Source organism: Gorilla gorilla, chromosome 7 (assembly GCF_029281585.2).
Source record: "Gorilla gorilla gorilla isolate KB3781 chromosome 7, NHGRI_mGorGor1-v2.1_pri, whole genome shotgun sequence".
NCBI lineage: Eukaryota > Metazoa > Chordata > Mammalia > Primates > Hominidae > Gorilla > Gorilla gorilla.
Window position 1 is genome coordinate 131,003,631 of NC_073231.2, and position 27,429 is coordinate 131,031,059.

A 27,429-nucleotide genomic window follows, 5' to 3' on the forward strand; every position below is an offset into this window, starting at 1 on the left:
TCAGTTTCGTTTCTTTTCCACCAGTACGGGAATCCTAATGCTGTATTCTGTGTAAATAAATCATTCCGGTTGGTCATCGTCTTATAGTGGGCATGGTGCCATGGGAAATTTATTGGAGTAATTTTTAACAGCGTAAATGTTTAGTAACAGATGCACATAGATGGCAGGTTGCCTCATTCAGCTTCCATCTGTTAGACAACTGTCTATTCTAATAAGACTGGTCCATTCGAACTAGACAAATAACATTCTTACCCATGTTTAAGCTTATTCATTTTCACAATTTTTCCGAAAGGCTCGAAGGAGGAAAGGTGTTTCCATGTTTGGTTGGCTGCTACTTAATAATAGTGTATTACAACACCTTGGCAAACCGTGAAGTCCACTTGATGTGTCGTAATGCTCAACAAGGAAGTATTCTCTCTTAAGTGTTTTGTCAAAAGTCAAAACCATGCTAAATAATGGCACTAGGAAACACACTCAGCTACAGATAATTTGGTCCAATAGAGTTCAGTGTAGGTTGTGCAACTGGCAACAGAAACTGGCATGAGATGAAGGGGTATAATCCATGCTGGTCATCATTAGTATGTGTGATTTTTAAATAGGACAGAGGCAATATACTAAACTCTAGAAAATATAGTGTGTCCATATGTACATGCAGTTAGGTTATACCCAGTGAAAGCATGATGATTCTCAGCTTGGGCATGCCTTTTAAGAACAAATTTACCAAGTTTTTTTTTGCTATATAAAGGTGGAGACAGTGTTGGCCTATATAAATTTACCCTGTGCATGACGAATTGGGTTGGTGGTGTGTCATTAAGTGTGGGCCAACTTCCTTAAATGTCTTGGTGCTTAGCATAATGCCTAGCACCCAACTGGGACTCAGTAATTATTTGTTGAATGAATGTTCTAGGATCAGTTGAGGCAATTCCCTCTGGATTTCTAGCATGAAAGCAGTCCCATAACCTTAGATCACTATGAATTAAAACTTGGAATAAAAAGTTGGAATACTTAGAGTACTAGTACTAAGCAGAACACAAAGCAAACTGCTTATCACTAGTATGTGTCTGTGATAAACTTCTGAAGGCTGTGTCGTTTCCAAAATGTAAATCACTGGGTATGTGTTATTTTGGGAGGCAGACATCTAACAACGGCTGTTTTGGAGAAAGTCAATCTATCTGGGTCTTGGTTCAGTTACAGGAATGACTAATTTTATACTAGATTCTCACATGATTCAAAAAGTGTGTGAATGACTCAGCTCATTAATATCCTTAGCTCCTGTGATCTCCCCTCCCAGTGAAACGATGGTTATAAGGCAATAATGATAATTGGAAGAGGAGGAGACTTTGACTTTGCCCCATGGCAATAAAATGACACACTTTAAGTAATTACATATGCATACAATATTGTTTGAAAGAAATGAGTTATGTTATCATCATATAAATACATTTGTTATTTGTGTTAAAATATGGTGAAAATAATATGTAGTTTCAGCATGGATGAGGACTGAGTTCTGCTTTTTGTTTCTACCATTATCTTTTTTCCTGAAACAACAAGCCTCTATATGGACAGAGCCATTTGGAGCCCTAACTTAGTTCCTAACAGTCAACTCATTGATTACCTTCTCCTTGCTGACATAGAGAAATGTTGCAGTCACAGGGGTGTTGGGTTCTAATTACATGTAGCTAAGTATTCACAAGTGATTTTGAGCTAAAATGAGCAATTCATTGAAGAGTCTGTGGAATTTCTGGGGATTTGCGTGTTTCTTCCTGTTACTGTTTCTTTCTTTTTGCAGCAATTTATTAAACAAAGACCTGGATATTTGGAGTCAGCCTTTGCACATATGTCTGCTCTTGCTAGAGTCTCTAGTGACTCAAAAATCTACTGCACACTTTTCACTTCTTATTTAGTTTCACTTCTCTGCAGCATTTGACAGATCTCGAAATTCCTTCGTAAACTTTGTGGATATTTTCTTTTGGTTGTTTCTTAACTCTTATACTTTTTCTTTTTAAACTCTTCTAGCCACCCTTAAAATGTGATATCCTCCAGAGTTTGGTCTTGGTCCTTTTTTTTGTTTCTATTTATTCAGTCTCCTTGGTGATCCCATTCATTTCCATGGTTTCCATTAAAATCCATACACTGGTTGCTCCAAGTGGGTGTTTTTATGTCAGTCTTGATGAGCTATAGACCTGTGTATTCAGCAACACTGGAGATATATATAGATATATAATAATAGTAACAACAATACTAACAGCTACTCGTTATTGAATATTTTCTGCATCAGACAGGTGAGCGCTTTATTGCTTCATTTATTTACCTCACAGCGACACTATACATTGTCTTAAAAACCAGAAAAATGTCTCATAAAGGTCCCGATTTCTAAGTGTCCTGGAAAAGCCTGGGCTTGCCTTCTTACCTGGCAGCAGGCATCGGCAGCTGAGTAACAGCTTTCCTCTTACCTGGGACTTGTACCATTACTTCACACAGTCCTCACCACTTCCTATTGGCCTGCACTTATTGTGAGTTTCCTCATATCCTTGCTGGTCTAGCCCCATAGGCATTTCTGACACCTGTAAGAACAGTCGACATGCTTTCCCAGCTGGTTGCAGACTTCTCTATTTTTTGCTCTAGTACTGGAATGGTTTTCTCAAATGAAATTTGTTACTTGCTTTCTCTTAATAGTTTTCTATGTATGTTTCTTTATCACCTCCTCCTCTACCCACAACTTTGTTAAAGTCTCTATGCTGAAGTTAGAAGGAAAAGAATAAAAGTTTTTGATCATTTACTATGGGCCAGAGTTAAACACAGGCTTGGTTTACTTAAGTCTTCACAGCACTGAAGTGGGTGTTCCTGATTCCTAATTAAGAGATGAGAGAATTTCAAGGCCCAGGGGATTGTCTCAAGATCCATACCCAGAGTGGATTCAGATCTGTCTGATCCCGAGCTCAAAGTTTTTTCTCCTCCATCATAACAACTTCTAGCTCCCGTTCCTCTATACAAATAAACAAGTATCTTTAGCACTCTCATTCCCATGATCTGCTTCTCATCTTGTTCCTCCTTTGCCATCAAACTATATTCATTGGTTCACGCAGAACTCCGTTAACCCCTTTTCTCATCTCAACACAGTGTAATTTAGCCTTCTGATAATTTACTCGTTCACCCACATCATCTGAGCACCCACTGTGCAACAGGCAGCGGGCCAGACACTAGGGACATAACCCTTGTCTGAGAGAAGCTTCATGGAGCCATAATTCCAGCGCTGTGTGCAGAATGCCTTATAATTAAATCCAGTGGATTTAAGGATTAGCCCTTTTCTTACTTAAGCTCACTTGCATCATTTTCCCCAAAGGACAAGCACTTCTCTAATGGAAATTTTCTCTTTCCTTTCTTCTGTAGCATTCCTCACTGCTGGTTTTCTTCTTTAGTTTTTCAGAGTTCCTTTTGCATCTCTCTTCTTTTTCTTCCAATGCCCTCATTTTAAATGTTTCCAGCTTCGTACTAGGTAACTTCACTTCAAAGTCTTACAGTTTCAGTGATTTCTGCTGCTTTCCTCAAGACAATAGCATTTGACTAGTTGTCCACATTAAATATCTTGGAGGCATCATTACTCTCTTGTCTTCCTCTCACAGCAAGAGTTGGTGATTCTGCTTCTAAAACAGCTTCCCAGTTGCCAGCCCGTCTGCCATTAGTTAACATATGGCAGCAACTGCCCTCTCCCTCCCTCTCAGTTGTGTGTCCTCCAGACATTAACAATAGTAATCATTTTTTTTTAACTCTCATTATTACTTTACCCCTTGAAATCTTGTAGTGTCTTTCTCGCTGCCTGTTGGGTCAGGTCTCAGTTCTATAACCTGGCCTCCAGGGCTGTTGACCTTCTGCTCCTGATCCACTCTTCTGGTCTGCTCTCATTTTAGCTACAGTGCTTAGCACATAGAGAGCACTCACTGAATACTGGATGAGTAAGCGGGTGGTACAGAAAAATCTGACCTTTTGTTGTCAAAGGGCAGAATTAAATTTTTATCATGTAAGTATGGTACCTAGTATTTACTTCTCAGTAACTTCTCTCATTTTTAAATTATAATGATATAAACATTAATCCAGTGTATTGTGTTTCTCTTAAATTCATATGTTGAAGTCCTAATCCCTAGCAGGACCTCAGAATTTGACTGTATTTGGAAATCAGGTCTTTAAAGAAGTCATTAGGTTGGCTGGGCGTGGTGGCTGATGCCTGTAATCCCAGCACTTTGGGAGGCGGAGGCGGGCGGATCATGAGGTCAGGAGATCGAGACCATCCTGGCTAACACGGTGAAACCCCATTTCTACTAAAAATACAAAAAATTAGCCGGGCATGGTGATGGGCACCTGTAGTCCCAGCTACTTGGGAGGCTGAGGCAGGAGAATGGTGTGAACCTGGGAGGTGGAGCTTGCAGTGAGCCGAGATCGTGCCACTACAGCCTGGGCAACAGAGTGAGACTCCGCCTCAAAAAAAAAATAATAATAAGTCATTAAGTTAAAATGAGGTCAGTAAGTGGGCCTTAATCCAATATGACTGATGTCCTTAAGAGGAAATTTGGACACAGACCTGTGTAGAGGGAAGACCATTTGATGCCACAGGACCCAGCCCTGCTGATGCCCTGATCTTGGACTTCTTAATTCCAGAACTGTGACAAACTAAATTTCTGTTGTTTAAGCCACCTAATCTGTGGTACTTTGTTATTGCAGCCCTAGTAAATTAATATACCTAGTATCTTTTAATTCACTGAGATTCTAAGTCCTGTATCTGGGTAGACTTTATTATTGGGAAAAGGATGGACCTAATAATCTAGTAGATCTCTCCATCTCAAATTTCTTTGAGGTATTTGAAATTTGACCAAGGAAGTTAAAGGCTACAGTAAACTGTGATCACGCCACTGTACTCCAGCTGGGTGACAGAGCCCGACCCTGTCTCTTAATTTAAAACAAACAAAAAAAAATTCTCCTAAGAAAAGAGGAGCATCTTTATCTTTTTCATGCTACATGATTAGCCACTCAATTTTTTTCCTTTCATTAATCTGTGTCTCTTAGATATTCAAACAAAGCAAGAAACCATTAAAAAATAGTTAGTGCCCATTTGTTTTATTGATTTAAAGAGATAATGAGTTGAATGTTTTTAAATTTCATTTTGATAGCTAGAGTACAGTCAGTTCTCTTTGCAATGGATGGCCATGCAGACTCAAACTTTCAGAGAAGACATTTACAGCAGTGAATTTATGTGCTTTACAGCAGGTTTCTAAAGGTTCTGCTTATGGGGGGAAAGCACAGTGAATCACTAAAAATTTGGTTTATTCAGCTTTTCCTAGTCATATTTCAGGTTGTCATGTTGTCAGACCTCAAAATGCCTCTCCCCTCCATCCTCACTGCCCCCACTCCCTACTCAGTCTTCACCTCCTCAGCAGTGGTTGTAGTGGAACTGTGGGAATTAAGTAGGTTGACTGTGTTAGAGACTTTGTTGGAAAACAACATTCAGATTTTACTTATTATCTGCTTAGATTTTCCCAGATTGCATAATAATCTCCTCAGACTGATTACACCTTGACAAGGCTCACCTGAATGCCTTCCTATAATGTTACCATTAACATCTTAGGTGGATGTGAGTCCATTTTATTTTATAAATCCAGAAAGAGCGCCTATAATCCTTTTCTAAGAACCAGCAATTTATTTTCTAGGTCTGCTGTCAATTCTTCATGCTACAATTTTGAACTTCTTGCATTTTGTTCTATTATGTAGAGGTAGAGGATAGCTAGTCACTGTGTATAATAGCTCTTATTCTTGAGATATAAGGAACTATTATATTGCCTTTCTATCTTCTCTTTTCCAAATTGAGCTTTATTCGTTCTTTAGCCATACAGTACTTCTGTTAAATCCTTAATTACATATAACACTTGTCATTAAAGCCTCTCCATGTTTTCTAAAACTCTCTTTAATGGTGAATCCAGCACTTGGGGGTTAACAATACAAGAAGACAGTCAGTTCCTACACTGAAATATAAATTTTAGACATTTTGGTTTCATGCTTAATTCTCATTTTCTATTTAGTAATCAAAATGCATAGCAATTAAGCAAAAGAAGATTGTCTTTTCTCTATGACAAAAGTTAAAGCATATACTTTGCAGATAATCTTTTGAATTCATATGCATTGATAACTCAGATTCAGAGAGATTAGAAGTATATGCCACTGACTAGAACCAATATCAAGAATTTTCTGTATCTAACTTGTAGTCTTAGCATTACCTCTGACTAGTTGGATGTAGAAGATAAGTCATTTGACTTCTTTCTAAATCATTTTATTTATTTGTGAAACTGGGGGGAGGAGATCAAGATTAGATTATCTCTAAGCTGTCTTCCAGCCTAGAAATTGTACTGTATACTAATCATAATGGCAGCTAATAAATTGTGGCTTTTAGTGGGTAGGTATATTTGGAGCTAATAAGATTAACTTATTTGAAATACATGTTGAGTACTATCTACTGTGTGCTGGGCACTGGTAATACCGTGATAAATCAGACATCTTTCAAGGAGTTTATACTTTATTAGGGGAAAGAGGCATAAAAATAAGCAATTGAATATTCCTGGAGTGGTGGTAGAAGTCCGTCTAAAGTGTGTGGGGCACAATAGAGAGTTTGGTGAGTTTTGCTTGGCAGCAGGAGCATCAGGAAAGGGCCAGTGATGAAAGGGAGCGATTATGAAGGCCTGATGGAGAGCAGCTGCAGCAAAGTGATGAGGCAGCAGCTTGACTATAGTGGCTAAAGCTGGAGAATGAGAAAGTGGAAAGAGTGGCTCCTTTTTTCCCCCAAGGAGGTGGAATATGAACAGAAAATAACTGGGGGCAGGGAGCTGGGATTATAAGAGGTTGTTTGTTTTAAAAAATGGGTGTGAAGAGCCTGTGTAAAGGTTCTTGAGAAAAGAGCCCATTGAGAGGAAAGTTTGTTGTGAAGGAGATGAAGATGTAATAAAGAACAGGGTGGAGAATGGATAGAGAGATAGATAGATGGATAGATATGTGATAACACACACAGAGCAGAATGTTAATTGTGGCACCTAGGAAGTAGATGAATGAGTGTTCATAATATACTTCCTTCAACCTTTCTGCATATTTGAAAATTTATAATATTGGGAAATAATTTTATAATATTGGGGATGGAGGAGAACATGGGTTGAGAATTTAGCCTTGTACAGAACCAGGGGGCACTTATTCCTTGGCATGGCAGGACGTTATGGAAGGTCAAGGCTAAAGCCCCAGCCACTTTTGTAAAGCAAAAGTGACTCTTACCTGCTAGGGTGGAGGGCCAAAAAAGAAAAAAAAATGTTGAGCATAAAGGATGGAATAACCACTGGTGAGTGTGAGAGAGGACTGAGCAGACTTGGGTGGTGATGCTCAGGTCTGGTGAAGTTGCCATATTTGTGATTTTCCCTGGCAGTTATCAGAAGACAACAAGTTAGTAGGATCATTGAAGGGCCACTAGCTTACGGAAGCCAAAATAGAATGAGTAGTTGGCATGAATGAGTCCCTTCAGTATTTGCCAGCAGTCTGTCCTAGAACATGTCCCAACCTCTCTGGTGCTTTGTTCAAGAGATTGTTTTCAACCTCACTATCTTTTGCTTTGAATTATCTGAGATAAAAACAATGTTGCAAAACTTTGTTAACACTATTATTATTAACATTTAACTCAGGTAATTTTGTTGTCTCCCTTAGGTGAAAGAAGAACATCCAGAAAAAATACCAGATTTAAAATTATTGGTAGAGAAGAAATTTTTGGCTTTACAGAGCAAGAATTCTGATGCAGACTTTCAAAATAATGAAAAATTTGTACAGTTTAAACAACAGCTGAAAGAACTAAAGAAGCAATGTAAGTCAACATGCTTTGCTTTGGTTCGGCTTTTTGAAATTAGGGAACTGACTTGATGAACAGCCCCAGTTAACTGATTTTATAAAGTTTGCTTATCTGCTTGGCTTGATCCTCTTTCTAAGTTGCTTTTTATTGTTGTTGCAATTCTGTATTTTGTCTAATTTTTGGTTCAAATCAGCCTGCCCATTCCTGAAAGCCAACAGTTTCCACAAAGTGCTCAGAACATTTCCCAGCAGCTAGTTATGTGTATTGTCCCATTGCTGGGGAGGGAAATTGGGAAAACAAAATAAAAGTGAAAACTATTTTATTTAAATAACAATGGTATCGTTCAAGTTTTAAACTGCTGGGCCATGCTTTAAAATAACCATACTTTGATTCTGGTTTTGCCGCTTTGGAGTAATATTAGCTATGTTTTCTCTCAGAAGACCACTTTATCTTCTCAACTATAGACCAAAATCTCCTTGATCCATTTTAGCATTGTGGTAGTATAAATTCCATGTGGTTTTTAAGTTGTTGCCTTCTTAATAAACTATTACATTCAAGTTTTTTAGTGGACATAATTTTGACTTAAGAATTGGAGCAGGCAATGTAATTTTTTATACCAAAAAAATTTTTAGACAGTATTTACCAGAAATAATATATCATTTCTGCACAGTAAAGTATATATGCCCTTTCTTTTCCCATTCTTCCATATGGTCCACATACCAATTTTATATAAATTGATTTTTTCACATTAGCATCTATTTAGTCCTATAGTCTTTGCTTCTTTTAGGATTGAGACACTTGTATTTCTTAAAGAAGTGAATAGTGAAGCAAATAACCTTTTCTAACTTTCGTCTCCCAACACCTTCATTTACACACACATGGAGCAGGAGTGTTGTGTGATATGAGACATAAATTTACCTCATGTCCTTATATGTGCTTAATGTAGGGATTCGTATTTTGAAATAGGCTTTCTTTTAAATATAAGCATTTTCTTTAAATTGATGCTGAGATCTCAAAAAATGACTGAGGAAGCTGCCTCACTTTTGTCTATTTTACAAATAACTTAAGTTTCACAATTTGGAATGTTTTGCAATCATGATGAGACTTTTGTTTTTACTGTAGATTTAACCAGTAAGCATTTTCCCCATATTTTAAGTTTATTTTTTGTTCTTTTTTTAACATCACAGCTCCCAACATTCTTCTAATGTATTTTTCACTCTTCCCTCAAATGATTAATAATTTCCCAAAGAGATAATAATTTGCCAATGGCTTTCTGATCTTAAAGATGCTAGTGAATTAATTGTATAGCCATGAGAGTTAGACATTATTCCCCTTAAATATACATGGGCCATATAGTCTTTACCTTTTATCCATGATATTTATTACTCAGTGGTTTGTGTGTGTGTGTGTGTATAGTATCTGGCACATGGACCTGTGATTACCAGCCTGAGGCCAACAAACCCCTCAGTTGGGATGTAGAGATTAAACAAAGCTTTTAAAAGCTCACATTATATGACCTCAAGTTTGTTTACCTGGTCATCTCATGGTAATTAGAAACTCTGATTGGCAGCTTTCGATTTCTTAATTAAAAACCTAAATAAACTGATTGTTATAGGCATTTTTTCAAAGGCGTTCTCAGTGAAAAGACCGAGAACTATTCTATTTGGTGCTTAGTGAAAATATTTTGAACTAATGTATGTACCAGTTATTAACATTTCTTTATTAAATGCAATAGTTTTTTGTCAAATAAATAGCAATTTTTCAATCTTGAAAAAATAAGATGCTAATGAATTTCAGTTTTGGTGTTGGTCTAAGTAGCCAAATGTATTTTATTTGACTATTTGGAGCCAGTACTCATAAACTGTGGCAGACTTAACATCCAATCACAATTCCTGAGTTTTAAGTAATTTTATAATACAGGTTGAAGGACAAATATTCAAAAATATAAATTGTTCCTTCTTTTGTATTGTTTACAAAGTTATTATTCCACAAGGTAAAGGATGAAGACTTTTAGAATCATATACTCATGGAGAAACACTTTCTAATTAAGAACATATAATTCAAAAAAATGATAAATGTTGAAATCATGGCTATTACTTCTTAAATCTCTCTAAAATGGAGTTGGAAAAAGAAAGAAAATGTTTCCTCAGGCCACCAGTACACATTATTTGGATAGACAGTCAAACCTTATGTATATTTATATTGAAAGAAATACTTCCTTATATAAAGTTTCCCTGTATATTGTAACACTGGAATTAAAATAACTTTCCCCTAAAATAATTAAAATAAAAATTTCCCCTAGAATTTTATTTTAAAAAGTTTTTAGATTTCAAATGACAGAACAAGCAAAATATTAATACTTTAAAAAAATACTCTATAAGATCTGTATACCTTACTTGCAAAATGTAATTTTAGTGCAGTATTATTAATATAATACTTGTATTATACTAATACAAGTTGATACAAGTGTAAACTTGTACCATGTCTAGTGGATTTTCTTTCTTTAGATTTAACACTGTTGTGAGGGTTCTAATTAGGATCAGGCTCCCACAGTATTTGTGTAGCCAGGTCAGAGGTACACTATGATATGTAAATGAGCTAATGAATCTGTTTTGAGGTATGGTCTGGCGGCAAGGAATTACAATAATAATTTTTTTGTTTTTAAAGATTAGAAAATAGAGGCCAGAGAGAGAGACTTGCTTCTAGATGCCTGTTTTGACAGAGTGAAGGCTGAAGTGCTTTTATGGTCTACATAGATCCGAAGAGTTCTTTTATGAAAATAACCACCATGTCTTCACTAACTTTATTATATAAGAACATAAATACATGGGATTACATTTGACCAAATCAGGATCTAATCAGAGAAATGCTAGGAATCTTTTAGGTGGGGAGAGGCCAAGATATAGCTTGCAATGAAGTTGTCTCCCAGGTGGTTTTGTCTCAAGGGCAGGCCTAGGTACACTCTGCTGGCAGTGCGCCAGCTGTGAGTTAATCTATCTGTGGCTCAGCAGCTGGTTGTTCTCAAAGTTTTTGGTCTTCTGCTCCCATTACATTTTAATTTTTTTTTTTTTTTGAGACAGAGTCTCGCTTTGTTACCCAGGCTGGAGTGCAGTGGTGCAACCCTGGCTCACTTCAACCTCCGCCTCCCAGGTTCAAGTGATTCTCCTGCCTCAGCCTCCCAAGTAGCTGGGATTATACGTGCATGCCACCAAACCCAGCTAATTTTTGTATTTTTGGTAGAGACGAGGTTTTGCCATGTTGGCCAGGCCGGTCTTGAACTCCTGACTTCAGGGGATCCACTCACCTCAGCCTCCCAAAATGTTGGGATTACAGGCGTGAGCCACTGCACCTGGTCACATTCTTAAAATTTACTGAGAGCCCCCAGAGAGCTTTTGTTCATTGGTTATATCAACTGACATTTATCATATTAGAAATCAAAACTGAAGAATTCTAAAAATATTAACATATGAAAAATAAGCCTATTACATGTTAATATAAACAGTATTTGATATGGGATACCACTTTACATTTTATAAACATAAAGGAAAAATTATTGAGAAGAGTGGCATTCTTTTACATTTTTGTCAATCTCTTCAATTTTTGGCTTATTTAAATAGAAGGTAACTAGCTCCTCATATTTGCATCTGCATTTGGTCTATTTTGTTGAGGTACACAAAGAAAATTTTGTCTCACACATTGGTAATTGAACTTGCTGAAAAGATCTTGCAGACCACCAGAAGTTCTCACTTTGACAACTCTAGATCTAGGCCTGGGGTCATAAACTCTGGGCCATGGACCAAATTCAGCCTGCCTCCTGATTTTCTGTGGCCTGCAAGCTAACAGTGGTTTTTATATTTTTTAACTGTTGGAGAAAAAAATCAAAAGGGGAGTAATATTTGGTGACTTGTGAAAATTATATGAAAATTCTATTTCAGTGTCCATAAATGGTTTCATGGGAACATAGTCATACTCACCTGTTAATGTGTTTTCTGTGGGTACTGTCACACTGTCATGGCAGGGTTGAGTGAGTGTGTCACAGACCATCTGGTTAGCAAAACTTATCGTATTTATTATCTGGCTTTTTACAGTAAATGTTTACTGACCCTTGATCTAAATTATATTCAGAAGTAACGGCAGTTTTTATTTTTTTAATTTTATATTTTTTCCCTAAATACCATCCATTTGTCTCAGGTACATTCAGAACACTTTGAGGATTCACTGTGTATGAATTACTACAGTTGAGGCTCTGAAATAAATAAAAAGCAAAAAGCAGGAATCTGTACATGCAGAAGACAGTGTATACAAACATGATATAATATGACAACCATTAATAACAAATATCAACTCAAAAGCAAAGAAAACATCAGAAACAAATGTTATATAATGTGGGACCTAAGTGAGGAGAGTCAAAACAGGAATGCCATGCCAGTCAACTGATATGGGGCTCTCTGGAGCAGTAGGTACCGAAAGATTTTGAGGCTGGGTTCAGCCCCAGTAGGAAAGAATGTGCTAAAAGATAACAGTGGGAAAGGAGAGGGCAGTACGGATGTCTAGTATTTACCATCCCCAGAATACAAACCTAACAGATATACTACACTCATTTAGAGATACTGTTACTCTAAAGATAATATATTTCAGTTACACGCAATGATTTTCCCAATAGTTATGTCTTATAGATATTACTAGGCATTAGATATAACATCTTTGAACAAAGAATTTTATCCTTTAGATACCCAGTGTCCTGTATGTTAGAAATAATTAGGTCTGCCTCAGCTTACGTCTCAGGGTCATTACCAAGATTAAATGAGATACTGACTCTGCTAGCTCTAAAAGCTTTAGATTTAAGTTATTGAGGAAGAGCTAGTACAGCATAATGGAAAGAATGTGGCTTAGCAGACGGAAGACTTGGATTTGAGTCACTTAATAGCAGCCTACTCTCCCTTCAGATACCGCCTATCTTAGATACTTCTAATTCTTGGAGTCATAGAATCAAGATTGATCGAAGATAACTTCTACACTTCTAGACAAGATGACTAGGATAGTGATGGTGGTGATAACTGAGTTAGGGAACAATTTCACAGAGAAGAATTTCTTAAACAGCAATCATATTCTCACTAGCCCAAGTTGTGAAATGAAACAATATGATTTGGTTTAAGGCAGACATAACCAGACTTTCTTGGGTGAAATAATTTTAATTTAGCTAGACAATATGGATAATTTTCTCTTCTCCTTGCCTTAAACTGCCTTCAATATTACAGCTCATGGTTTCTTGCAGTTTTAACATCAGGAGAACTTAATTAGAATGTGTGAACTCCTCTGTATAGACACTTCTTCAAGTCATCAAGCAATCTTTCTGGCGTCTTTTATTCATTTACCTGTTACGTGACTATCAGGCCCTGTAGATTTTAGTGTACATCAGCAAAGGCAGAAATTGAGGGCAGTTGGCAAAGCCCTTATGTTTTGAAAGTTTCTAAGACTGAGATTTAGAAACTTTCAAAATATAAGGGCTTTGCTTTATGTTCAAAAATAGAATTGAATGTGAATCTGAAATTTTAAGTGTTAATTTAATATGCAATATAATTTTGTTAGTATATTTAAATGCTAAGCTTAAAAGAGAACGTATCATATTATCTTTTAATGAAAAAATGCTTATCTGAAAAGGTTCACCACAAATTTAGACACTATATTTAGGTCACTGTTATATATAGAATATATGGTATGGAGATAATTGCAGCTATGAGTGAAGGTTATAAATCATTTTGAATGACAATGATATTTGTATCAGACATATAGAGACATAGGAATTCACATTGTAATCTAGCAATTAATGTGGATTCATTTTTAAGCACACCCAATCTAGATCTCAAAACTGATAAAAGGAGGGAGTGGCCATTCACTTTACAAAAGGATTCTCTGAAGGATACTATTAAGTCTTCCAGGAACATTAGAACACCTTCGCTTTACTATTTTTAGTTGGTGGCTTTTCCGTCTCCTTCAGCATCTACTCAAAACCACAGTGTAGTTGCACAAGGGTAGGGGTTTTTATGTTTTGCTTACTGCTGTATTCCTCGAACTCCAGCATGAGGCCTAGGTACAGTGTAGTATTACCATAGCACAGGTCCTTGATGGTCACAGCAATCTTCCAGAAAACCATCATGTGCTTGAGAGCTTCTGTGCTACTGAAAGGGGACACCTGTCACCCCTGCCAGCCTATTGTTGCTGTGAGTGGGTGTGGACCCACTGTTGCCAGATCTTCAGGTTGTTTTAGAAAACTCAGAAATCTAAGTTACTAGATTTTTCTGTTTTTCAGTTACTAGATTTTTAAAAACACTGTTCAAACAAAACTGTTAGTTTGTAACCTTTGGCTTTACCTTCTCATAATATAATTTTTTTAGTGCCTTATTAGGCACTTTAATGAGAGACGGCAGCCATTTAATTTACTGTTAATTTGTGATGTCTTCAGAAGAGTGAATGGTTTTGCTTTCAGGATACTGTGAACTAAGGCCAAAATGTGCAGTTTGCTTCATTTGGGAATGTGTATTGTAGAAACCAGTTGGGTTCTATTGAAAAAGCAGATGGGGGTTTTGTGATGGGGGCCAGGTATGGGAGCCCCCTCATCCAGATGCAGGTGAACAGTGTGGTTCTAGAGAAGACTAGTGATTGGAAAGGTATGTGTGAGTTTTGAAACTTGGAAGAAGACAGATGAGAAGTAAACCAAGGTAGCGCCAGTAGGGAAAATATTTGACTTTTCCTAGAAACATATTGAGTGCATTTAAACTGGGCAAAGTATGGACCAACTTGCCTTCATCCTGATACTATTCAACTTAGAAATGTTTTACTTTGTCATAAGGTATAACTGTTGTTAGAAATAGATAATCAGTGTCATGAAGAAAAGTCAGCACAGAGACAAAGGACCTCTCAGCAAGGCAATCTTTACTTTCTGCAGAAAGGGTGCTCCACACAGATGGAATAATGGCAAGAGCACACCTGAACAAAGGAAAGGCAGACATGTTTATCCCTTATACATTTGGGTCATCCTTACTGCTCTGTCCTGCATCCATTGGCTGGAGCTGAACCTCACAATCTTAAACTGATACTCGATTTGCTAATAGCCTAAAACTTTCCTAAATAGGTAAGTGCAAGGAAGAACAAAGAAGGAGAGGAAGTTGCTTATGAAAGGTTTAAGGCTAAGACTTGCCTGGGCCTGTCCAGACATGCCTAAATAAGCCAAAGCAACTAACTGGGCTAAAGTGTAAGAACTAATAGTTGATAGGAGGCTTTAGAGTAAGGAACTATTATTCCTAGAACAGATTTATTCAACTGATCAGATAAGCTGCCTAGAAAAAGAGGGTCAGAACATAGTTAAGGCAGTCTGATGATAAAAATCCTTTTCCTCTCAATACATCATCAGTAAGGAAGAGAAAAAATAGAGGACAAAAATTAGCATTTATAGGGTTGAGATCTAAAATCAGTAGAAAAGGTTAAAAATTTATATTGTCTTTGAAAATTCCTTAAAATATTCAACAAAAGTAAATACATAATTTTGTGTATATAACCCATTACAATGATATGTTGGCACAAACATATAGTATATACAGCAATACACATTTTTTAATATCACAGAATATGGCTTAAGTCACTTAAGTGTGACTGCTTAGAACATTCAAACAAATTGATGAAGTTTGCTGGCTCTTGTATGGTTTTACCATCTCTGTGCCTCTCAGCAGGTCTTCATTTTTTCCTTAAAGATGTTGATGAAGCCATTGCCATTAACTTGCTGAATAATTGTTGGGAGATGCTAAAAATCTTAAATGTCACTACCAAGATGGACTTTTTCAGGCTGGATTGCATCCTGAGAGCTTATGTTCATTGAGTGAAATTTCTGCCCTACACAAATTTTTTATTCTTTGAGTATTTGCCTCTCTCCTCTTTCCTCCTCTCTGAGTCAGTATCTGTCTGACTCTTTTCTGTGTGTCTCTTTCCTCCCTGTTGCTTTCTTTGTGTCTCCCACTCCATAAGTTTTCTCTTTTCTGTAAGTCTTGACTTACATCATTGCAGCTGAAGACGTTATCCCCATCTTCATGATGAAGCAGCCTCAGAGAGGTCAAGTGATGTGCCCAAGAACAACAAAGCTAGTGAACAGTAGAACCAGAAGACAGACGATGCCAAGGATGAAGAGAAAACATTGGAGAGAAGTGTAGCTACTCTCTCTCTTCTCTTTTGTAAAGCTGTTACTTTTTAGGAATGTTTACATTTTAAAGTAGATTTGGGGGACCAAATAAATAATGAAGTTAAGAAAAAGATTAATTCAAATTAAAGGATTGATTCCATAGTGGTCGAGTTTTAATGAGGTCATTAAGCTGTCCAGGAGTTATTTTGTAGTGAGAAATTAACTTTTTCTACATGTCCTTTATATTGTACAGTAAAAGCACTCATCTACTCTGCATTCATCTTAGGTTTGCCCTATTCCTATTGGATGATAGTTATAATACAGGTCATAGGCATGCTTTGTATAATGCCTAGTACCTAAAGTACTCAGTGAGTGCTGGTTGAATTAATGAATAACAGCCGGCATTGTTTGAGTGCTTACCTCTGCTCAGGCTATTGTACTTGCAGACTTTATGTACATTATTATGATTATTTTTTGAGATGGAGTTTCGCTCTTATTGCCCAGGTTGGAGTGCAGTGGCATGATCTCGGCTCACTGCAACCTCTGCCTCCCAGGTTCAAGCGATTCTCCTGCCTCAGCCTCCCGAGTAGCTGGAATTACAGGCACCCACCATGCCACCTAGCTAATTTTTTGTATTTTTAGTAGTGACGGGGTTTCACCATGTTGGCCAGGCTGGTCTTGAACTCCTGACCTCAGGTGATACACCCGCCTCGGCCTCCCAAAGTGCTGGGATTACAGGTGTGAGCCACCACGCCCAGCCATTATGTGCATTATTATTTCTTTCTTTCAGCTCTATTAGATGGCTGTATCCATTTTATAGATGAGAAAATAAGCAAAGAGACGTAATATAACTTGCCTAAAATCCTGATGCTGAAATTCATACCCAGGTTTAGGTGATACCACAGCCCATGTTCTTTCCCACATACCACACCAATTCTTGAAAACACTTTTGTGTGTTTTTTCTTTCTCTCAATTCAAGCATATCATTCATTTCTTAGAAAAAAAAATTGACTTTTAATAGGACTCTTGAAGAGTGAATCATCTGTTTGGATCTTCCAGATCATAGAACTGCCTTGATGTATTTTGATGACGCTGGAGGAATCTGCTTCATCTAGCTGAGAGAGAATCTTTTTCGGTCACTTGCATTTAGAGATTAGGGAGTAGTAATGATACCAGACATTACATAGCAGTTCTTCTTTTCCAGATCCCCATGGTTTTGGCAATTCATTTAGAATATAGTGCCTAAGAATGATGTTTCTGGTGGAATAGTTGGTGTGTTATGGCAGAGAGGAGGAGGATATTTATGGCATCCCAAGTTTAGAACAAATTCCATGAAATTTATTTCAAACATAACAACAGTAATCTCTTGCACATACATCATCTCGCGTAATCTTTACAACATCCACACGCAGGAAAGGAATGCATGAAAAGTACAAGTTCTGTTTTTAGCAGACTGAACACCATATAATAAGAATCTTGGAGGTGACATATTTACCCAGTGTCTCACAGTCAAGAGGCCACAAGGATAACAAATACGTTCACAAGGAAAGGGGAAGTTTTAAAATGACAGATAGCTATAATTAAAGTTAGTAAAGAAAGGTTCAGTTATCAAGGGACAAATGAGTCAGCAGCAAGTTTAAACAAACTGTGAACTCTGGGTGTTTCTCTCATTGTGACTTATTTTAAGAGAGTATGATGCCATCCACACTCAGAAAGTAGCCTGAATCTAGATTAGGAAGACCAAGTCTTAAGTGTCCCAGAGATGACGTTACATTATACCTAAGAAAATAATTATCTTGTCAAGTTATAATTCCTGAAGTTAGAATGATTTAAGTGTTATATTTGTTAGATATACTGGAAGTTTCAGGCAAAGTTATTGAGCATTTCTGTCTACTTCTACTTCATTTTTAAAAGGTTTTTTTTTTTTTTTTTTAAAGAAAGTTTAAGTAGATTTTTGGCATCTTAGTGCGTGGTGTGTTATTGTGTGTATAGCAAGTAGACATGGTTTACTCATTAACTATCTGAAATTTTGAAGTCAAATGAAATGTTTCAAGTTAATATTATAATTTGGCTTTATAAAGCAGCTATAATTGAATATTATATGTATATGGTAGCAATTAAATAGGGAAAAAACTGCATATAGAAATTCAGAGCTACTTGTATAGAAATGCATTGTTGGTGAACAACATTTGAAATCGAGCACAGTCATACAATTTTACACATTCAAATAATACTAATGACTTGCTACATTTCATTTCAATTTAAGATTTTGGGAGCATTAATGTGGTATCACAAAAAGGGCACAATAATGGAAATCGAAAGACCTAACTTAGACATTAATGAATGAATTCTACCCACTCTGGCAATTCAGTTTCTGTCTCTGGATCTCATGTCCTCACATAGGGGAAAGGCTTCATCTGTAAGGCTACCTTCCAGATGATGATAGATGATGATGACGTGCTTTACTGCTAACGTGTGCTGTCTTTTCAGTATCATTCTAATATGTTTTCTTTGGAATTCCATACTTTAAGGAGATGTTCTGAAGTAATGAAGCAAAAGTTATTTACAAAGATATCCTTTATGATATTATTTGTAATTAATATATTAACAACGTATAATAGTTGAAGGCTAGTTATGTAAAATATGCAACATCAATTCAATGAAGTATTTTGCAGTCATTAAAAATGATGTGAGGAGTTTTAATAACATCAGGAAATAAATGCTTATGCTATTAAGAGTTAACAGGGTATAAAGTTGAGTATTCGGTATGATTACAACTAGGTTAAATACACATTTATGTAAAGTAGACTTCATCAAAATTAAAACCTCCAACTTATCACGACAGATATTAAGGTAGTGAATGGACAAGCTACAACATAGGACAAAATATTCACAAAACATGTATCTTACAAAGAATATAGTATATCCAGACTGTGTAAAAAACTGGAACTAATAATAAGAGACAACACACTTATGTTTAAAAATTAGCAAAGGTTTGAACAGACTTCACAAAAGAAGATAAACAAATGGCTAATAAACATATGAAAAATATTTTTTAAACCACATTCATAGAATAAACACTGCTGGTTGTAGCATTATGCTTCTACCTTGTCTCTTTCTCTACCTTCATTTTTTAAAGTGTATTTATTCTTCACTAGTTTTCTATAAAGAGTCTATATAGTTTTATAATCAAGAAACCAAAATCCCTCAATTTACTGAGAAAGAACTATTGGTTAGGAGTGACAAGCATGCTTGGGAGGATATTTTCTTAGAAAAGAAGTAAGTGTTGTAAAAAACAAAAAGCGTATTTCTTCTTCTAAGATTTCAGAAGAATTGAAAGAAGAAAAGTACATGGCTGCTTTATCTTCACCCCTAGTTTTATCCTAAGTGTGCCCCTTCAGTCTCTGCCTATCACTGAGTCAGTCTGGTGGACAGTGAGAAGCAGCCTCATAATTACCCTTTGTTATTCTCTGTTAACTCTCATCATCCCCATTAACTGTATGTCGTTGATTTATTTGCCAGGTCCTTGTCACTTTGTCCTTGAAATATCAGAAAGTGTTAGTGGTTCTTGTGGAGAGTGTTGCCTCTTTGTATATGTTGAAAGAGGAGGAGGAATGCTTGCAAAATGTATTGTATGCATGACTATATTTCATAAGGCATATGTTAGCTTACAAAGCACTCTCCCATCTATTATCTTATTTAATTTTCACAACAACTTAGTGTGGTAGGTAGATAGTATTAATCCCATTTTACAGATGAGGTTCTGCACAATCAGTTGTCCTGCACAGTTCTATCAATCAACCCCCAACAAAAAATTCTCCTGTGCCACTTTGTAGTTGACTCCTCCCCCAATTCCCAGCCCCTGGCAACCACTGTTTTGTTTTTTCTATATATAATTTTAATTTTTCCAGAATGTTGTATAGGTAGAATTGTACAGTGTATAGCCTTTTGAGTGGCTTCTTTCACTTATCAGAGTGCATTTGACATTCATTAACAGTATTGCTAGTTATCTGCAGTTTGTTGCATTCTATTGCTGAGTAGTATCTCATCGCATGGATGTACCATAGTTTATTTATTCATTTACCAGTTGAAGAACATCTCAGTTGTTTCCAGCTGGTGGCCATTATGAATAAAACTGCTAGAAGGATTCACGTACAGAGTTTTATGTGAATATGTCTTAATTTCTATTGAGTAAATATTCAGGCATAAGATTGATGGCTTTGGTAAGCATATGATTGCTGGGATTAGTAAGCATATGATGTTTAGCTTATAAGAAATGGACATTTTGTCGATATTATTTATAAAATTTAAAAAAAAAGAAATGGACAAACTGTTTTTCAATGTGCAGTCTATGAGAATTGCACCCTCACCAGCACTTGGATTATTTTTCATTTTGTTTTTCATTCTGCTATTCTAATAAGTATGTAGTGATATCTCATTGTGGTTTTAATTTATGCTTTTCTAAACTTTTTTATATTTAAATTTTTCATATAATGTTCATGTTTGTCTATTAGCATATCTTCTAAATTTATTCTTTAATTCATTCCAGAAACACTATAGGTGACCTGTAGCAATGGTTCTTAGAGTGATTCTCATACCAGTAGCATGAGCATCACCTAGAAACTGATTAAAAATATAAATTTTTAGGTTCTACCCTAGACCTACTGAATCTGAAACTGGGAGAGTAAGACTGAATTTTCAGCTCTCCAAATGATTCTCCTGTAACCCAAAGTTTGAGAACCACTGGTCTACAGTGGAGGTGCTCACCCATCCCTAGGCGTCAATATCAACTGTGAACATTAAAAAAAAGAAAAGAAAATCAGAGTTCAGTCTCTACCCCAGAGATTCAAATTTAGTTTGTGTCTGGTAAGTCCACAGGCATTTTTTTTTAATGTTCTCCTGGCAATGCTAATGTACAATGAGGGTTGAAAATAATCTACTAAAAGTTGTTTACTAGGCGTTCTAAAGGATACAAATCTGACACCAATTCCAGATCTGATGCAGCTTATTATTTAAAAGGGAGGATCCATACAAACATATCTTAGCATAGTCATAAACACATACATATCAGTTACTTAGTAATTACCTAATGAATTAAATTGTACTTGGTGTCCTGGTTTTAAATATAAGCGAACTTCATTTACCCATATCTCAGAGCCTCATTTTGAAACTCGATGTTGTACTTAGCATTCATTCATTCAACAGATGTTCATTTAATATGCTGGGAATATGGCAGTGAACAAAATAGGCAAGTCTTTATGCTCATGGAGCTTACATTCTGGCACTGACCATCAACCCCCTTTACAGTATTTTGGGGGAAATATATTTCTTTATAACTCTAAAACAAATATGCCTATTTATTGATAGTCTTAATCATGATATTTGTGTTATGCTCAAGTACTGTCTTTCAGAGTTATTTGCCTTGTATTTGTTAAAGTTTATGTTAGTCATTACATTCTTTTTCCTGGATAACTTTTTTTTTTTCTTTTTTTCTTTTTTTTTTTGAGATGGAGTCTCATTTTGTCACCCAGGCTGGAGTGCAGTGGTGTGATCTCGGCTCACTGCAACCTCCAACTCTTGGGTTCAAGCAATTCTGCTGCCTCTCAAGTAGCTGGGATTACAGGTGCCTGCCATCATGCGAAGCTGATTTTTATATTTTTAGTGGAGACTGGGTTTCACCGTGTTGGCCAGGCTCCTGGTCTCGAACTCCTGACCTTATGTGATCCTCCTGCCTTGGCCTCCCAAAGTGCTGGGATCACAGGCATCAGCCACCAAGCGCAGCCCTGGATAACTTTTTTTTTTCTTTTTCTTTTTTTTTTTTTATACTTTAAGTTCTAGGGTACATGTGCACAATGTGCAGGTTTGTTACATAGGTATACATGTGCCATGTTGGTTTGCTGCACCCATCAACTCGTCATTTACATTAGGTATTTCTCCTAATGCTATCCCTCCCTCAGCACCCCTACTCCCTGACAAGCCGTGGTGTGTGATGTTCCCCGCCCTGTGTCCAAGTGTTCTCATTGCTCAGTTTCCACCTGTGGGTGAGAACATGTGGGTTTGGTTTCCTGTCCTGATAGTTTCCCAAGAATGATGGTTTCCAGCTTCATCCATGTCCCTGCAGAGGACATGAACTCATCCCTTTTTATGGCTGCGTAGTATTCCATGGTGTATATGTGCCACATTTTCTTAATCCAGTCTATCATTGATGGACATTTGGGTTGGTTCCAAGTCTTTGCTATTGTGAATAGTGCCACAGTAAACATATGTGTGCATGTGTCTTTACGGTAGCATGATTTATAATCCTTTGGGTATATACCCAGTAATGGGATTGCTGGGTCAAATGGTATTTCTAGTTCTAGATCCTTGAGGAATTGCCAAACTGTCTTCCACAGTGGTTGAACTAATTTACACTACCATCAACAGTGTAAAAGCATTCCTACTTCTCCACATCCTCTCCAGCACCTGTTGATTCCTGACTTTTTAATGATCGCCATTCTAACTGGCATGAGATGGTATCTCATTGTGGTTTTGATTGCATTTCTCTGATGACCAGTGATGATGAGCATTTTTTCATGCGTCTGTTGCCCGCATAAATGTCTTCTTTTGAGAAGTGTCTGTTCGTATCCTTTGCCCACTTTTTAATGGGGTTGTTTTTTCTTGTAAATTTGTTTAAGTTCTTTGTAGATTCTGGATATTAGCCCTTTATCAGATAGGTAGATTGCAAAAATATTCTCCCATTCTGTAGGTTGCCTGTTCACTCTGATGGTAGTTTCCTTTGCTGTGCGGAAGCTCTTTAGTTTAATTAGATCCCATTTGTCTATTTTGGCTTTTGTTTCCATTGCTTTTGGTGTTTTAGTCATGAAGTCCTTGCCTATGCCTATGTCCTGAATGGTATTGCCTAGGTTTTCTTCTGGGGTTTTTATGGTTTTAGGTCTAACATTTAAGTCTTCAATCCATCTTGAATTAACTTTTGTATAAGGTGTAAGGAAGGGATCCAGTTTCAGCTTTCTACATATGGCTAGCCAGTTTTCCCAGCACCATTTATTAAATAGAAAATCTTTTCCCCATTTCTTGTTTTTGTCAGGTTTATCAAAGATCGGATGGTTGTAGATGTGTGGTGTTATTTCTGAGGCCTCTGTTCTGTTCCATTGGTCTGTATATCTGTTTTGGTACCAGTATCATGCTGTTTTGGTTACTGTAGCCTTGTAGTATAGTTCGAAGTCAGGTAGCCCACAGCTTTGTTCTTTTTGCTTAGGATTTTCTTGGCAATGTGGGCTCTTTTTTGGTTCCATATGAACTTTAAAGTAGTTTTTTTCCAATTCTGTGAAGAAAGTCATTGGTAGCTTGATGGGCATGGCATTGAATCTGTAAATTACTTTGGGCAGTATGGCCATTTTCACTATATTGATTCTTCCTATCCATGAGTATGAAATGTTCTTCCATTTGTTTTTGTCCTCTTTTATTTCATTGAGCAGTGGTTTGTAGTTCTCCTTGAAGAGGCCTTTCACTTCCCTTGTAAGTTGGATTCCTAGGTATTTTATTCTTTTTGTAGCAATTGTGAATGGGAGTTCACTCATGATTTGGGTCTCTGTCTGTTATTGGTGTATAGGAACGCTTGTGATTTTTGCACATTGATTTTGTATCCTGAGACTTTGCCGAAGTTGCTTATCAGCTTAAGGAGATTTTGGGCTGAGACGATGGGGTTTTCTAACTATACAATCATGTAATCTGCAAACAGGGACAATTTGGCTTCCTCTTTTCCTTATTGAGTACCCTTTATTTCTTTCTCTTGCCTGATTGCCCTGGCCAGAACTTCCAACACTATGTTGAATAGGAGTGGTGAGAGAGGGCAGCCTTGTCTTGTGCCGGTTTTCAAAGGGAATGCTTCCAGTTTTTGCCCATTCAGGATGATATTGGCTGTGGGTTTGTCATAAATAGCTCTTATTATTTTGAGATATGTTGCATCGATACCTAATTTATTGAGAGTTTTTAGCATGAAAGGCTGTTGAATTTTGTCAAAGGCCTTTTCTGCATCTATTGAGATAGGCATGTGGTTTTTGTCATTGGTTCTGTTTATGTGATGGATTACATTTATTGATTTGCGTGTGTTGAACCAGCCTTGCATACCAGGGATGAAGCCTACTTGATCGTGGTGGATAAGTTTTTTGATGTGCTGCTGGATTCGATTTGCCAGTATTTTACTGAGGATTTTCACATCAATGTTCATCAGAGATATTGGTCTAAAATTATCTTTTTTTGTTGTGTCTCTGCCAGGCTTTAGTATCAGGATGATGCTAGCCTCATAAAAGGAGTTAGGGAGTTTCCCTCTTTTTCTATTGATTGGAATGGTTTCAGCTCCTCTTTGTACCTCTGGTAGAATTAGGCTGTGAATCTGTCTGGTCCTGGACTTTTTTTGGTTGGTAAGCTATTAATTACTGCCTCAATTTCAGACCCTGTTATTGGTCTATTCAGAGATTCCACTTCTTCCTGGTGTAGTCTTGGGAGGGCATATGTGTCCAGGAATTTATCCATTTCTTCTAGATTTTCTAGTTTATTTGTGTAGAGGTGTTTATAGTATTCTCTGATGGTAGTTTGGATTTCTGTGGGATTGGTGGTGATATCCCCTTTATCATTTTTTTATTGCGTCTGTATGATTCCTCTCTCTTTTCTTCTTTATTAGTCTTGCTAGTGGTCTGTCAATTTTGTTGATCTTTTCAAAAAACCTGGATTCATTGATTTTTTGAAGGGTTTTTTTGTGTCTCTATCTCCTTCAGTTCTGCTCCGATCTGAGTTATTTCTTGCCTTCTGCTAGCTTTAGAATTTGTTTGCTCTTGCTTCTCTAGTTCTTCTAATTGTGATGTTAGGGTGTCGATTTTAGATCTTTCCTGCTTTCTCTTATGGGCATCTAGTGCTATAAATTTTCCTCTGCACACTACTTTAAATGTGTCCCAGAGATTCTGGTACGTTGTATCTTTGTTCTCATTGGTTTCAAAGAACATCTTTATTTCTGCCTTCATTTCGTTATTTACCCAGTAGTCATTCAGGAGCAAGTTGTTCAGTTTCCATGTAGTTGTGCGGTTTTAAATGAGTTTCTTAATCCTGAGTTCTAATTTGATTGCTCTGTGGTCTGAGAGTTTGTTGTGATTTCTGTTCTTTTACATTTGCTGAGGAGTGCTTTGCTTCCAATTATGTGGTCAGTTTTAGAATAAGTGTGATGTGGTGCTGAGAAGAATGTATATTCTTTTGATTTGGGGTGGAGAGTTTTGTAGATGTCTATTAGGTCTGCTTGGTGCAGAGCTGAGTTCAAGTCCTGGATATCCTTGTTAACCTTCTGTCTTGTTGATCAGTCTAATATTGACAGTGGGGTGTTAAAGTCTCCCATTATTATTGTGTGGGAGTCTAAGTCTCTTTGTAGATCTCTAAGGACTTGCTTTATGAATCTGGGTGCTCCTGTATTGGGTGCATATATATTTAGAATAGTTAGCTCTTCTTGTTGAATTGATCCCTTTACCATTATGTAATGGCCTTCTTTGTCTCATGATCTTTGTTGGTTTAAAGTCTGTTTTATCCGAGACTAGGATTGCAACCCCTGCTTTTCTTGCTTTCCATTTGCTTGATAGATCTTCCTCCATCCCTTTATTTTGAGCCTGTGTGTGTCTCTGCACATGAGATGGGTCTCCTGAATACAGCACATTGTTGGGTCTTGACTCTTTATCCAATTTGCCAGTCTGTGTCTTTTAATTGGGGCATTTAGCCCATTTATATTTAAGGTTAATATTGTTATGTTTGGATTTGATCCTGTCATTATGATGTTAGCTGGTTATTTTGTCCGTTAATTGATGCAGTTTCTTCCTAGCCTCGATGGTCTTTACAGTTTGGCATGTTTTTGCGGTGGCTGGTACCAGTTGTTCCTTTCCATGTTTAGTGCTTCCTTCAGGAGCTCTTGTAAGGCAGGCCTAGTGGTGACAAAATCTCTCAGCATTTGCTTGTCTGTAAAGGATTTTATTTCTCCTTCACTTATGAAGCTTAGTTTGGCTGGATATGAGATTCTGGGTTGAAAATTATTTTCTTTAAGAATGTTGAATATTGACCCCCACTCTCTTCTGGCTTGTAAGACTTCTGCTGAGAGATCCGCTGTTAGTCTGATGGGCTTCCCTTTGTGGGTAACCTGACTTTTCTCTCTGCCTGCCCTTAACATTTTTTCCTTCGTTTCAACCTTGGTTAATCTGACAATTATGTGTCTTGGGGTTGCTCTTCTCGAGGAGTATCTTTGTGATGTTCTTATATTTCCTGAGTTTGAATGTTGGCCTGCCTAGCTACGTTGGGGAAGTTCTCCTGGATAATATCCTGAAGAGTTTTTTCCAGCTTGGTACCATACTCCCTGTCACTTTCAGCTACACCAATCAAACGTAGGCTTGGTCTTGTCACATAGTCCCATATTTCTTTGAGGCTTTGTTTCTTTTTAATCTTTTTTCTCTAACTTTTCTTCTTGCTTTATTTCATTAATTTGATCTTCAATCACTGATATCATTTCTTCCAGTTGATCAAATCGGCTGTTGAAGCTTGTGCATGCATCACGAAGTTCTTGTGCCTTGGTTTTCAGCTCTATCAATTCATTTAAGGTCTTCTCTATACTGTTTATTCTAGTTAGTCATTCGTCTAACCTTTTTTCAAGTTTTTTAGCTTCCTTGTGATGGGTTAGAACATGCTCCTTTAGCTTGGAGAAGTTTGTTATTACTGACCTTCTGAAGCCTACTTCTGTCAGCTCGTCAAAGTCATTCTCCGTCCAGGTTTGTTCCATTGCTGGCGAGGAGCTGTGATCCGTTGGAGGAGAAGAGGCACTTTGGTTTTTAGAATTTTCAGCTGTTCTGCTCTGGTTTCTCCCCATCTTTGTGGTTTTATCTACCTTTGGTCTTTGATGTTGGTGACCTACAGATGGGGTTTTGGTGTGGATGTCCTTTTTGTTGATGTTGATGCTATTCCTTTCTGTTTGTTAGTTTTCCTTCTAACAATCAGGTCCCTCAGCTGCAGGTCTGTTGGAGTTTGCTGGAGGTCCATTCCAGACCTTGTTTGCCTGGGTATCACCAGCGGAGGCTGCAGAATCACAAATATTGCAGAACAGCAAATACTGCTTCCTGATCCTTCCTCTGGAAGTTTTGTCCCAGAGGGGCACCCGCCTGTATGAGTTGTCTGTCAGTCCCTACTGGGAGGTGTCTCCCAGTTAGGCTACACAGCATTCAGGGACCCACTTGAGGAAGCAGTGTGTCCGTTCTCAGAGCTCAGTCGTTGTGCTGAGAGAACCACTGCTCTCTTCAGAGCTGTCAGACAGGGACGTTTAAGTCTGCGAAAGTTTCTGCTGCCTTTTGTTCAGCTATGCCCTGTCCACAGAGGTGGA

The 27,429-nt window shown here is 37.2% G+C and overlaps 1 protein-coding gene across 9 annotated transcripts in view; it reads left to right on the forward strand.

The window, feature by feature from the left end:
* The window catches only part of NSMCE2 (NSE2 (MMS21) homolog, SMC5-SMC6 complex SUMO ligase), a 274,568-nt gene that overhangs the window by 82,554 nt on the left and 164,585 nt on the right, over positions 1 to 27,429 (forward strand). For all 9 annotated transcript variants that reach the window (XM_055348734.2, XM_004047519.5, XM_004047520.5 and 6 more), the window contains one exon: positions 7,726 to 7,879. In XM_055348734.2, the coding sequence (XP_055204709.2) occupies positions 7,726 to 7,879 (154 nt within the window). The remainder of the gene's footprint in view (positions 1 to 7,725; positions 7,880 to 27,429) is intronic.